The sequence below is a fragment of the Dasypus novemcinctus genome, chromosome 26 (assembly GCF_030445035.2).
Source record: "Dasypus novemcinctus isolate mDasNov1 chromosome 26, mDasNov1.1.hap2, whole genome shotgun sequence".
Classification (NCBI taxonomy): Eukaryota; Metazoa; Chordata; class Mammalia; order Cingulata; family Dasypodidae; genus Dasypus; species Dasypus novemcinctus.
Genome location: NC_080698.1, coordinates 23,557,245 through 23,572,416, shown reverse-complemented (window position 1 = coordinate 23,572,416; position 15,172 = coordinate 23,557,245). Strand labels below are relative to the sequence as shown.

The window sequence follows — 15,172 nt, the reverse complement described above, 5'->3', positions numbered from 1 at the left end:
AATTATTTGTAAATAAACTTCATTTTTTCATGCCTTAAACTGAATTGGGTTTGTTTTGGGGGGGGGGGGGTTGACTTTTTTTTCTTCATAAAGTACAGAGCATTTTTTTTACCCTTTGGGGGAAGTTTTTATGGTGCTTTAAACATTTGAAAGTCTGTCTATCTAGCAGGAGCATTACCATTTCCTGACACCCTAGTTTTAAAACTAGATTTAAGTCCTTTAAATTCAAGGGACTTCTCTTATGTCTTTATTGGAGTTCTGAAGATACATTTTTGGCTTTAAACTCATAAGCCTAAAAAAGTCCCAATTTATTTCCTTTTGTAAACCATAAACCCGTACTTCATTTCTTAGAGGTAAATATCTTTAATCCCAATTTATAGGTGGGAAAGGTGAGGGGAAAGGATGAAATGACTTTTTAACAGAGGAAAATTTTCATCCCTGACTAGATATTATTATCCCTATCTACGTATTATTAAAAGGAATATTATACATATTAATATCGCATCATTAACTAAGATTAACATATTATTGATATTAATGTAACATATACATATTGAGAAACCTCTCTATTCGAAATGGCATGGCTATATCCTAAAACTATTCTGATTTGTTTTTATTTCAAATTCTTTTTTCTCTCCTAGAAGCCAAAATATATATACAAAAAATAGTAAATTGACGCAACAGTTTTAAAAGGAATTATGTGGAATAGTTTATTAATCTGCATCATTTTAAAGATTCATTGATTATCGCAGGTTTAGAGTCACTTCTATTAGAGATATCTGACTTTTACCAAATTGGAAAGAAATACATCACTCTGACTTTATTTAAAAAAGAAAAAAAAAGCTTACCTTGCATTGCAAGGCAATTATTCTCAAATGCGCTCTTTAGATTATATGATTATTCATATAACTATAAATTGCATTTGTGAAACTTGTAAGAATATGCTTCTGAGTTTAAATCATTCTCTTTTATGTATAATTCCTATTTTCTTGAGAAAAAATTTAGGTATATTATTTTTGAGATATTTTGACTTCATTTTAAAATTTTTTCTTTTGTTTTAATAAACACCCTCTAAAAATTAAACGAGAAAAGAAATTTGAAGCCTGTTTCCTATTAGGTACTTGTATGCTTTAAAATATGATAAAGAAAATCCAAAATAAATTGTGAAGAGCATAAAATCACTTCTTTCTCCATTTGTATACCTATATATATTAATCACCATCCTCAAATTTCAGAAAATAACAGAAATTAAAGGAACCTTATTTCCTGCCTCTATATATTCCATTTTCTTCATTATTACAATCTTTTTTTCAGTTGGTTTTGGAGAACGACCAGCAGGGATACATAAATTTTTCTGTGTCTTCGACTGAGTTCCTAATTGATATTTCTTCAACTCTTTTCAAAGCAGCTATTTTGGCATCTACAAAAGACTTGGTGTCATCTGAGTCGTAGAAAATATATTTTAATCTTTCACAGCAGTGTTGTTTCTAAGATTTAGCATTTGGGGTAGCAGATGGGGTGGCAAAGAAGTTGCCTATAGGGGCAGCCCACTGCCTCGACTACTCTCCCGCCCTCTGCAGTAACTTATAATTTGAAATAGGAAAGATGCCGTCTTTCGTTGGATGCATCGCTGAGCTGCATGTTGTCAATTGAAGCTTCCCCAGATCCCTAATAAGAGGGCAGAGTGTCGCAAAGGCCTCCCCCAGTGCCCTTGGGTGGCCTCTACCTGCACCTGCACCCCCAGTCCCTTTCTCCTTTCGCCTTTTCTCTCCCAAAATGGAGCAATATTCAAAAGATGACTCAGAGAAGAGCCTCTAAGTAGTATTAAATTTATATTTAAAACAGCCCCAAATTTCCAGCTTACCATGTACCACCTACGTTGCTTTATTTCTTCCTACAGACAGCCACTGAAACCAAAGGCATGATTTGACTGCAGGCTCTGTCCAGCGGTGACCTTGAATGGCCAGTCATTTGGCCATTCTGTATTCTAAGTGCATGTGGGAGGTGGCAATTTCTATCCCATCATGCAGAGCAGTCTGCTCTGAATTGGAGAGTCCATCCTGGTTCTCTTGTATAGAAGAATTTGGGCTGGCCCCACAAAAAGCAAGTAAAATTGTAAGAAAACAAATCATTGCCAGGAGAAAAATAAAACAAAACACTAAACTAGGGCAAGAGCAGCTCCTCTCAGTTTAATGGAATGATATCTGTTCCATGACTTGAACCCTAAGTCATGCTATTATCTTTGGAGAGTTATCGTTTATACTTTCTTTAAAGTAAAAAAGAATTTCTTCCAAAGCAGAAGTAATTATGAAGTCCTGACATGTATTTATACCAAGCCCAATATTTCTTAAGGCTCCAGAGTATAGGAGAAACAGAGGAAGTAAGACAGAACTGGGTTGGAGTCCTGCCTTTGGTTTGTATGATCTGTGAGAGTTACTTAACAGCTGTGATATGCATGTCCTCGTCTATGAAGATAAATCTGCCCTGTCGACTCCACATGGTTGCTGTAGGACTCGATTCAAAGTCCCTTGTCAAGTGTAAAGCACAATAGCAATTCAGGGCAAAACTTTGCCCCCCACCCACAAATACCCTTTTAAGATATGTCGTTCAGTGTTAGAGCTTTGGGTAACTCTATTTCTAGAATCATGCTGTCCGCTAATCCCCACTCCACCACTTTCTTCCTCTGGGACACTGGGTAAATTCCATGTCCTCCCTGAGATCAATTTTCCCATCCATAAAACAGAGATAACAATACCTACCTCCTAGGACTGCTGTGAGGATTAAACCAGGTAATAACCATAACGTGTTTAGTACAGTTACTGGCACTGAGTGAGCATTCAGCTATGGCTGTTTTTTAATCCCCTGCCTCAGCTACCCCCAATTCTAGCAGCTCTCTGGAAAACAAAGTCTTCTTTATTCCCCAAACAGGGCTGGTTCAGTCCTGGCCAGGTGTTTGTACTAGACGAATATTGCGCCCGAAACGGAGTCCGAGGGTGTCACCGACATCTCTGCTACCTCAGAGACTTGCTTGAACGGGCAGAAAACGGCGCCATGATTGACCCCACACTCCTTCACTATAGCTTTGCCTTCTGTGCATCACACGTCCATGGGAACAGGTGAGCATGCATGTGAAGGCATTTCCAAAAAAATGCACTGGCAATGATATAACTGGTCCTGCTTTTAGGAGCATCCCTAACTCTGTCCATCCACATTCCCTCAGTAGTATGTACACACACACACACACACACACCAGAGGAACAAACACCAAGATCTATCTAGCTTAGCTTTCTCTCCTTCAAGAGACTTGAAAGAAATGACCAAAGGGACTTCCAGCATAGTCTTGGAAGTTACGCCAATCTGGGTTCATGTCATGGCCCTTCTATTTACTAGCGATGACCGTAGATGGTAATTCAACCCTTGGGGCCACTGTTTTCTTAAAATGGACATGATGATACTGTCTTCATGGTGTTGGTGAGAGAATATAAGAGGACATAAAGGGCTTAGCACAGTACCTGGAACATGGCAAGGACTTAATTAATATTTGCTTTTCTTGTTGTCATTATTCATTCCTTCCAGAAACATTTAATGATGATTTACTAAGTAAAGGCACTCTGATAGGAATTCAGCATACACAGTGAGCAAAACCAGAGACCACATGAGTGTTCTGAGGAAAGGGAATCAAGTTCCATGATAACATTTAACAAAGGAACATTATTCAGATGGGGTGGAGTAGGTCGGAGAGCGCCTCTGAGAAAGCGATGCTTGGGATAAGAACTGAAGCGTGTGTAGGTGTTGGGCGCTTCAAGACTAAGGCCCTGCAGAGGGAGGGAGCCAAGCACATCTCAAGAGCTAAAACAAGCTCAATGAATCTGGAAAGCAAAGGTGATGCTAACACTTATCATTTAACCACAGGGCTTGGAAGAACTTCAGAGTGCACAGTCTAATCCAACCTCCTCATTTTATATATTCTATAGACAAGATCTGGACGGCAAGTCTCCTGACTCCATACTCAGTATTCTTTTCTCTAGACCTTGCCCATTTCCTGGAGGAAAAGATCCATATTCTGAATAATGCAAAGCAGCAAATAATTTAAGAACATTGCCATTTGGCTCTGGAACCAGGGAATACATTTCCACACTGCCACAGCCAGTTTACTGTCCCACTGTACATAGCTGCAAATTAGTATAATGTCAAGCCTACATTATCCCAGGGCATCCCAAGCACAGCCAGAGGAGGCACACTCAGGGAAAACGAGATGGCTTCAAAAACCCAGCCTCAGATGAAAAAGTTGATGCTTTGGGAAATCATATGTGGCAGGATCCAGAATTAGCTACACTTATTTTAAATCAAAATGGTCAGTTGTCTTCGTCTTTGCAAGTTGCACAACTGTGACATACCTGTGGAATTTGTTCTTTGCTTTTTTCCCTCTCTCCAGTGCTGGTAGGTTTTATGAAATGCAACTTCAACATTTAGAGCTGGATAACAATAGCATTGTAGGTTTGAATATTTAACAGGCAACAAGGTTACCATCACCTCCCATTGTTCCTAGATTTGCTAGCCCAGCATAGGACCTTTCATTTGCATAAAATATACTCATGAAAACTGATACCTGGGGGGTATCTGTGCATAATTCTCCTTTTTTAAAATGTGTACACTTTGATGACTATCTGTTACAGCCTCTTGGACTGAATTCTTTAAAGAGAAAGAGAGGGAGAGAAGTTGCATTATATTCTCTGGGTTGTCACGCTGTATTCTACATATGTTACTGAATAAGAAAGTGTTATAAAATAATGAAGTGTTTTTGTAAACTCCCTGGTAAACATCATCATGAATTATGATACACATTGTCTGGATTTCATATTGTAAGACTGCCACTTGATTCACAGTTAGGTTTATACATCTTGTCATGGAAACAGTTTTGGATTTCTTATTTTCTTTTCAGTTCTGATTTTCCTTATGCAAGTTTGCATCTTTTTTTTTTTTTTTTTTTTGCTTATTATTTTCATTTGAATGCATTTGCTCTTGCTTGTTGATGCATCCTTCTTTTTCTTTCTTTTGTTTGTGCATGTATGGGTGCCCTTGATTCTACTATGGCTGGTCACACCCTGTGCATGCCCCGTGCGACCACCCCCTCTCCAAAGTCAACAAATGCATGTGTACTTTAGTGGGCTGCCACCAAATACAGACCCAGAAGGGAACAAACCTCCCTCCCCATCTGAACAAGAGGCTAAAAAAGATGCCAAAAAGGAATCCAAAAAAAGGAAAGATTCCAAAATCCAGGCAAATCCAGAGCCCAAAAGGTAAGAGGTTATATGTGCATTGGCTACTATTTGGTAATGGCTGAATCTTTTCCCCATCCCTCGTCCATGCCACCACTTCCACCCTAGAAAACAGCAAATCTTGTGTATTCATGAGGTCTCTGTTCCTTTAAGGTTTTTTTAAAGGTACACTTAAAACAATCTTAGCAATGGGCAAAAATACTGAGTATTGGGACCAAGTAGTTTGAATCAGGTGTTTAGTGACTTTTAAAACATGTTCATATTGAAAAGACTAATTGAGCAATATGTAAACAGAATCGTGAATCAGATTGCTTTTTCGGTGGCATCTAGTTAGGGCCTGGTACCTTACCAAGTCGTTCATAATAAACAGCCATGCTTTATAAATTTGAAATTATGTTTAAGGAGCAAGTAAAATGGGTTGGCATAAGATGGGCCTATACATTTATAGTAGCTCCATCAGTTCTCAGCAACCCCCCCCCCCGTTCATTTCCACATTCATCTGCAAAAGAAATCCATCTGCATATAGTGATTTCTATTGAAGACACAAAATGAAACCTATCACTAAATTAATGACTCTTAGCAGATGCACTTATATAATGAGGTCACCTTTAAGGAAATTTAAATTCTAAAATTATGTTTATTCTGTCCTGTTTCCTGGGTCCTTTCGGGATGCTCTCTCTGTGAATGGACAATATGACAAATTGGGGGCTTTCCCCCCTTTTAAACTGGTTTTGATTATTATTGCCAGTGTCATCCTTGTGTCCTTCTTTATCCTCCCCCCGCCTCCCCATTCCCCAAATTAACACTGACACTTTGAAGTTGTATTTTTGTGATTTTGAAACTGCTATTCTGACCCTGGCCCTGGCAAGCCACACAAGGTTTACAAGCATGTATGCTTTATGCTTCGGTATGAATTTATCTACTGGACAACTTCTAAGCCCTGAAATATAAACAGTTCACTTGTAGATCAAATAAAAATGCCAACTTTCACTTCCCAGAGAATGCAGCAGACCGCCCCTCCATGCATGCAGGTTCAATAGTCACGGCCGCCCCTCTCCTGAGCCTGCACTGTATTGTAAGGATGGAGGTGAAGTGGACTTTCTGTTTGCCTTTTGCTGTGAGAGTCAGACTGCAAGGAAACCGTAGCTTCCACTCAGTCAAAAAGTTCAGGGACGGTTGTGTGTGCCTGAAGGACAGAAGTACAGGCTATCAGAGAGGAAGCCTCGTGGGTGCTGTCCAAGGTGCTGCTGTAGGAACCTGGGCGATCAGCATCCAAGAGGCGCAGAGAGCAAATGACCACTGTTAAAAGGCAGCACTCACTAGAGCCTGACCCATTTCCCATGCCACGAAAAACTATCCAAAAGAATCTTGAATGGTTACTTTGAGAGGCTTTTGTGTTCCAGGACTTACACTTGCATTGCATTTTTTGTCATGAAAAAGAAATCATAATATTAAGTATCAGTTTTATAGCATCTTACACTTTACAAAGTGCTTTCAAACATTTATCTCTTTAGATATAGCATTTCCACGTTAGCTAATTTTGCATCCATTTTGCACATGAAGAAATTGAATGACTGCAATACTAAGTGGCAACCCAAGATATTCTGAGTTCAAAGTTCCCCCTCTTTTCATTAAATCAACACTGTACTTAAATTCTGAAGACCTGACTGTTAAAGCTTGTTCTGCATAAACCTCAGAGTATCATATTTCCTCTTTATGACTCATTTTTCTCATCTGTAAAATGAACAGATTGACTCATCGCATTTTTATTATTCCTTCAACATCTAAAATTCTCTTTTATGAGTTACATTAAAAAAATGAAATAGCCCGTTTTCGAGTTTCATAAATAAGGTTCAATTAAAATAAGAGTAATTGCTAATGATTTAGTAAGCGCTTGCTGTATGCCATACCCTGCATGACCTACTGTTTTCATATATTGTCCCATTTAAACCTTATTGTATCCCTCTGTGATAAGTGCCATTTTTACCCTCATCCAACAGCTGAGGAGCTTAAGGCTAATATAAATCAGTCTCTTGCCTGAAACCCACATCAAATAAGTAGCTGGGCTTTATTCAAACCTATATATTCTGACTTTGGAGCTTGCATTTATAACCACTCTGCCCGGCTGCCTGCCCAGGATATGCTCTTGTATATGATGGAAGATGCCAAATATCGCCATATGATTTGCATTTCAACATTTCCAGAAGAGATGCTACAGTTATTACCTGAATTAATTAAAGAAGTGACCATTTTGGGCCTGAAGATGCCCCAAATCAATTTGATTCACCTGGTAATTTGGACAGTGGGGAGAAAGCCAGAGTCTATAGGGAAATTTAAATCACTAAGGGGAGAGCCTCCTTGGAACACTAATTGATACTGGGAAAACTATTTTCCTAGCTTTTTTTCCAATAACATGACCACCATATGCATATGGAGATATATACTTATTGACCCAGATTAAGAAGGAAATCATGACTCATGTAAGCAAATTACCGTCGGTCTGTATTTAACTGAATAATAGAGTCCATTCCCTACATCATCCTACAACCAGCTTCAATTTAGGCAAAAAATTACTGAACATGATTATTATTAATTCAGCAGCCCTAAAGGTAGAGGCAGGAACTTGCTCTGCTGCAGCTGAATACAATAGTGACTGCTCAGAAGCTAATGACTGAGTTCCTTCCATCTGCATGGACGCCTACGCCACATCTCCATGAAAAACTGTACCTGCATGAATCCAAACCAGTCTACTCAAATGTAGACACATCTCGTCAATTGGGAAGATAATTCCAAGCACTGGAAGTTATGGAACCATCTACATGTTTGGCTCGTTTAGATCAGTGTTTCTCAACTGGGGAAACTGCACCCTCGAGGGAACATTTTGGCAATGTCTGGAGACATTTTTGGTTGTCACAACTGGCAAAGGGTGATGCTATTATGATCTAGTGGGTAGAGGCCAGAGATAATGCTAAACATCCTACTCTGCACAGGACAATTCCCTGCCACAAAGAATTATCCAGTTCAAAATGTCAATAGGGCAAAGGTCAAGAAACCCTGTTTTAAACCAAATTCCCACGTGATGGGCTGAAATTTCTCCTTTTTACTTGGAATTTTTATTTGATTCCTTTATCCTGGGTCTAAAGGCACAACAGGTGCCACCAGTGACTTTCAGTTTGTGGTCCTCATACTCTAGTGTGCATATAAATCATCTGGGGAGTTCATTAAAATGTAGAGTACTAGGTCCTATCCTCAAATAATTTGATCCAATGAGTCTTAGATGGAGCACAGTCATCTGCACGTTAATAGCTTCTCCCCAGGTGCTTCTAAGGCATTTGGTCTTCCCATCACCCTTATTTAGGGCTTTAGTTGTCAAACTTGGCTGCACATTGGAATCACTTGGGGAGCATAAAAAATGCTGATGCTTGGACCCCACCTGCAATTAGTTCTAATTACATTAATCTGGGATGTGGCCTAAGCATCACAAATTAAAAATCTCCTTGAGTGTTTCAAATAAGTAGCAAAGTCTTTGAGAACCATTGATTTAGGGAACATTCGTTTGGAACAGCTCTTTAAAATTGAACTCATTTTCCTGAAAAGGAAGAAGGAAAGAAACGGAAAATGTAAGTATGTTCAGCTGGTTGTATTTGGCGATCATAAAATCCACAGATGTAAATTGCTATATCTTCTAATTTTTAAATCAGCTCCTAAGGTTGCAGTACTTAATTTTCACCATAATATTTTTAGTATTCTTTCTAGATGACATTTACATTAACATCTCTTTGGTCACTGTCCCACAGTGACAAGGCAATCAGACAGCTCCGATGATCGCAAGTTGCGTCAATGTTCCTTGGATCCTTTTATTATTGGGATTGGAAATTTTTCTCATTTACATTATTATTTAACATTTCTTGAATGCCAGTGCCACTCTTCACATATGGCCTGTGTAGAAAGTACATTGTATCAGCAATTAACAAATCCATAATGCCAACCGCCCCAATCCAAAGTAAGCTGCATAGACTAATGAGCCTGCAAGCAGATGTAAGAGGGCACGGATCCTAAAAATCTCTGAAAATACATCCATGGCCTCTTTTGGGAGATGTGTTTGAGCCAAGGTACTGCCTATATGCAAACACCGTGTGATCCCTGTGGGTTAGGATTTGAGCGAACAGCCAAACAGCATTCACTTTTCTGCTCTACTCCTTCACCAAAGACCCCAAGTCAGTGAATGGTTCTATCCATCCACTTGCTCAAGGCAGAGTCAAGGGCAGCCACCCTTGACTCCTTCTCCCTCAGCCTATCACCTGCCCAATCACCGTGTTCTGTCAATGCTCTTAAGTATCTCTCAAGTCCATTCATTTCATTGCCACTACCATAGTTTCAGGGTCTGTCTTCTCTCCTCTGGACTGCTGCAACCATCTTTTTAACAGTGTCCTTGCCTCCCATGTTGGGTCCACCCTCAATCCATTCCCCAAACTGGTCTCTTTTATTTCTTTTTTTGTGAATGACTTCTTAGAAGTAAATGAGCAATTTTTGCACGTGTTTTTCCCTTTTGGTCCAATCTTGCCTCACTTCTCCCTCTCTCTTGCCCCCTGCACACATGAATTGTGCCTGTTGCTTTTTATCTTTCCCTCCCCCAAAGAGAAAAAGAAAACAAAACTGCATGGCAGGGCTAGCTCTGATTTACGGCATTCTAAGTCCAGCACTTTATATAGCAGGCAACTGTGCTGGGAAATGGCAGTGGCCCACACATCCTTGGTTTCCCGTTACACACTGACCGAGGCGTCATCAGACTTGTGGGCGTCGTTGCTGGGCCTTCCCGCTCTGAGCAGGTTTTGGCCTTGCATATGGCTGAGTCATGCTCACTAAATTCTATAAAGAACCAGCTTTATCTAATAGGAAGTGCTTATAGGAGAGAGCAGAAAATAAGTCCAAACATGTTTGAAAAGTAAGCATCCCAGATTTCTAAGAAGTGCCCTTTAGAGCTTGTCTCCAATCTTTTACCCCTGAAGGAAACTTGCCTGATAAGAACAGCAGATTTTTCAGCCCAGATATGAAACCTTTTGAAATGTGCTGAATTATCTATCCCATTGTTGCAATATTTCTGGCCCAAGACAAACCATCAAGAAATGTACATTTTTCCTTCTAAATTTTCAACTGTGTGTCCTCATCCCCTGGTCATTGAATTCACTAGTGCAAAAACATATTTTCACGTTGTTACTAACCAAGGTCTTTAATTTACATTATGTTTTTTAATTTATTTTATTACTGAGACAATAATTTTATCACCAATATTAACTTTCTAACTAAATTTACATTAGAATTCTCAATATAACATTTTGAATATTTGATAAATTTACTTTGATTCTTTGAACCAGATGTAGAAATCAAACCATTATTAGAATTAATTCATTTTCTTTTTGAAGCATTTGACAATATTGATATAAAGCTGGCTTCCTCTAAAAGAAAGTATTTTCAGATACTAAGTAGCCACATACATTACTGGTATGATTGCTCAAAAGTTTATATATAGGTCTTCATGGTAGAATCTAATGCCTAATTGCCTATATTTGTCTAGAAAGAGGGAAACTCATCTCTTCTTATTCCACAAAGAGAAAAGTCTCTCTGCCAGTTTTGGAAACTGATCCTATTGTGGGCGGGGGAAAAGTGCTTTTTTACCATGCATACATTTTACATAATTTCTCTAATCATTTGTTGAGTCCTTGCTTCATTCAGTACCTGGACTGAGTCTGAGCCACTTTGACTAACGTCCTTGTGCCAATAATATCATATTTTTTGTGACCATTCAGTAGTGAGATCCTCTTCATCTACTCCCATCCTTATAAGAGAGTGAATGACACCTGCTATTTTTGGGTTATAAGTACATACTAAGGAAAATCATAAGCAAATCAAGCCTCCTTTTGAAATTCATTAATAGAAGCTGCAATGCCCATTTATGATGTTGTAGAAACTGTGTGTTGTTGCTTCGTATCTTACTCTTTGTGAAACAAACACTTTTGATATATTTGTTTTAGCAGCGTGTCTGTTCCCGAGGGCATCAGGGCATAATTAGAAAAGGGCATAAGCTGGAGGGAGAGGAGAGGGAAAGGGTGAAGTTGGGTTTTCATACTGAAGCAGTGACCATGGGATGTGAGAGCCCTAGTTATAATTTATAATTAACTCAGAGATTATACAAACCATCAAGACAAGCAAGCAGGGATGACTCCTTTTCAGAGGATAATGCTTTAGAGCTATCTTGAATTTGTAGTTATTAGCCCACTTGAAAGAGACAAAGGAAAACATTCCTTGCTAGGATTAAATTCAGGCTTTCTAAAACTTGCAAGGAAAAAGATTTGCCAGGAGAAGTCAATTTAAAAAAAAAAGAAAGAAAAAAGAAGTCAGAGGTTAAGTGAAGGGGTTTGGTCCAAATGTTCTACTTGGGAACATTACAAGAAACATCTACTAAGATATTCTGTCCCACCCATGTTTCTCAGCTGGAACAATTTAGAAGCAAGGAGGATTCAGTTATCATGCTTGTTTAAGGACATTTTCATAGATCCATAATGTGGTCTGCAGGCAAACATCCATTTGGAGAGAAAGAATATATCATGTTTACAGTGCCTGCACCAGCATATGTGGACATTTGCATTTGGATATGAAAGTATATTCCCTCTTCAGCTGGAGTTTTATCCTTATGGGTAGTGATTGGAGGCTTAGATCTGACTGTGTGCAGGAAGGCAAGCCAGATACTCTTTCCTCTTTTGTTGAATCCGTACGTTTCTTTTTACACCTGGATTTTGCATTTAATCACCAAATAGATGCAATATTGGAGCACATCAATCATTGTAAGCTTAGAATTAAATTAGCAACCTGACCTTCTTGAAAAGACATCTTACCTTTCAAATTGGGGTTTTGTGGCCCAGCTTTCAACATAATGTGGAGAACCATGCTAGCAGGATAATTAAATGCTAGGAATCTGCGTGCTTACTGGGTGTGTAGCAACAATTTAAAGACCCCAAAGAGGTAAATTCATGTCACAAAAACACATTGCAGCTTGAATTCTTTGACTTGATTGTTCACACTTAATTTCAAATATCAAAATAGAATGTTTCACATGAAAAGCCCAGGACTTAATCATATTGCATTAATCCTACAATGGACAGTAATTAATAAGCACTAGTTCAGAAGCACTGGGAAAAGGGAGAACCATTTTCACAACTAGTAACTCAGAGGATGAGAAATTGGGTTGTGGTAGTTTTCATCTGAAAAAAAAAAAAAAAGAATTCTAGATGTATTATTATTTGTGACATGGCTCAAGATGGGAGATGGTGAGGAGAATGAAGATGACAGAACTGGTGCTAACCACTGTGACAAGAACTTGAAGAGCAGCCGACATGACATCTTTCCTATCATGCTGCTGAAAATGTCAGCTTTGTGAAGGACAGTGAGAAAATGGTTTGCCAAAAACTTGAAAGGTGGATTCCAGAGATGCCCCCTATGTCAGAAGCAATACAGTCTGCTGCAGCCGGACAGACACACTTCTGGCTGCAGTGATGGCCTGCAGGTGGGAGAGCTTCCAGTTTTCAGCAGAGCTCCATAAATGCTGCACTTGACCTGCATATTGTCTCAAGTTTGTGGGATCATGATATACAAGAAGTGAGTTGTTAGCCAGTGTGCAGTTAGATGGAACCAGAGACCGGGGGCCACATTTCCCTGTCTTTATGTACATGTTTCTAAAACTAGATTCAAAGGTGTCAATGCCTCTATTAAAATTGGGGAGAGGGGGGAGGTGGAATAGTGGGGGGGCTATGTGCTTATGTGCTTTGTGAACCTACATCAGTTTGGTGTAAGTTCATAAAGGAACTGGATAATAGAAGCCAAAGGGAGTTTATGGAGATGATGCTGGGAGCCTCAAAGCAAGGGAGGCTAAGGCTGAAATCAAGGCAGCTACAGAATACTAGAAAACAGGACCAAGTCAGTGTTTTTCAACATTCATCTGCATTTCAGAATAACCTGGGAAGGAAAAAATGGCACTATCTGGGCCCTGTTGAAGACCAGTTGAATCAGAGCTTTCTCACATGGGTCTAAGGTGCAGCCAAAGATGGACAACTACGGGCCCATGAGGACAGTCAGGTCAGGGCACAGCCGAGCAGATGAGCAAATTCCACCTGTGTCTTCCATCTTCACATCATTTATTCAGTGTAAAAGTTCCAGAAGAGAGCGCCCAGTTGGTGAGCTGAGGTCACAGTCCAGCTTAGATGGACAGTGCCATGACAGGAAGCAACTGGTCTCCAGGAAGCTCCTCAGCATAAGAGCAGGAGGGCAAGTGCCTGGATTGACTCGCCAGCCACTTCCACCAGTTCCCACCATGTGGCTGAAGTGATCCATCCAAAGGAAATTTGGGGGCTGTTAGGAAGGAGTAATGGGTGCTCAGAAGACAAAAACAAAAACAGGAGCATAAAGTGCACTGGTCAGGACACTGGAGGGCAAGGGATTAAGGTTCCTCGACAAGGACTCCCAGGAAAGGCACAGCTGAGCTGGAATTATCTAGCCAGCAGTTTTAAATCCAGCTATATCTCTCATTCTTTGTAGCTCTTTACGTGTTAGGAGTATTGAGAAAGGAACAAGATGCAGAGCCAGTTTTATGACATTATAGAATCACCCCCAGATGTTTCCAGATGAAAAACCAATGGCTTCTGAGAGACAGCATTTATTTTGCAACCAGCACCGCTCAGAGGAGCACCTTGGAAGCACAGCGCAGATGCCACTTGGGGAAGGGATAGGTGGCTCAATAAGTGGACTGTGGACATTTTGCAGATTTCCAGTTCCAGATGCACTCTACTCCAAGGGAAAGTGGGAACTCTGAACCAAATATGATTTTCCAGGCACCGGAAGAGCCACTCACCAAATACTGTCTTGCTCTAGAGCAGAGGCTCTCAGAGCGTGGCTCCTGGACCAGCAGCAGCAGCAGCCCCTGATAACTTGTTAAAAATGCAGACGCTCAGGCCTGCTCCCTCAGACCCACTGAATCAGAAACCCTGCAGACAGCCCCAGCTACCTGGGTTGTCACAAGTCCTTCAGGTGATTCTAAGCAAAGTCAAATTTGAGAACCATCTAGAAAAAAATGTTATTGTTTCTGTGGAGAATGGTGCCCCCCAAAGTATTTTGCCAGGATGTTTCAGTGAGCGGCTTCATAGAGATCAGTCTAAACTTGCACAATTAATATTGAGAAATTATAGGGGCCAACAGGAAAGAAATTGATGTTGGACTGTTTTCAAAAACAATCAATTTTGTGAAAGGAACAAAAAAGGATATTTGCTTTTTAACTAATGTAATTATTACCTGTGATCTTTGAAAAATTACCTTATTTTTGCATGTCTCTTTCTCAGTTTGTAAAATAGCATCCTTTGTTACCAGTACCATTTCAGAGGAATTCTAGCAATTACAAACAAATTTACATTCAATGTCAAAATCGTGATTTGTTTTATCACCTCTTTTTTGTTAATGAACTCTGTACTACGTACCTTGCAGACTTAATAAGGTTAGTTTGTTTCATTTATTTTCAAATAAAACTGTTCACACTCACATAGGCGATTAAGAAGCAAATTTAGAAAGAGACTGCAAATAGAATTTTTATTCATTTACTTTTTTTAAGTAGTGAAATTAACAATGTTCAGAAAATAGTCCAAGGAGAGGTAATTGGGGAAGCGGAAGTTGCCATCTGATACCTTTAATAATTACAAATGTGACTCATCAGCACAAATGAAAAGAACATGATCAAGTTCTCTGTCTATAATAATACCTTTTGTGGTGAGGATTAACTTAGAAGGCTAGACACATACTCAATACTCAGTAAGACGACCTGTTTTTATCATCTCAAATGCATTCAATCCAAA

General features: G+C 39.5%; 1 protein-coding gene across 9 annotated transcripts in view; it reads left to right on the top strand.

Annotated features, from left to right (window-relative positions):
* Window positions 1-15,172, top strand: part of CADPS (calcium dependent secretion activator) — a 488,130-nt gene that overhangs the window by 350,077 nt on the left and 122,881 nt on the right. For 8 of the 9 annotated variants that reach the window (XM_058288916.2, XM_058288912.2, XM_058288909.2 and 5 more), the window contains exon 13: window positions 2,929-3,116. In XM_058288916.2, coding sequence (XP_058144899.1) covers window positions 2,929-3,116 — 188 coding nt within the window. Of the gene's footprint in view, window positions 1-2,928; window positions 3,117-5,141; window positions 5,301-15,172 lie in introns of all 9 variants that reach the window. The other variant, XM_058288911.2, reaches the window with a different exon arrangement.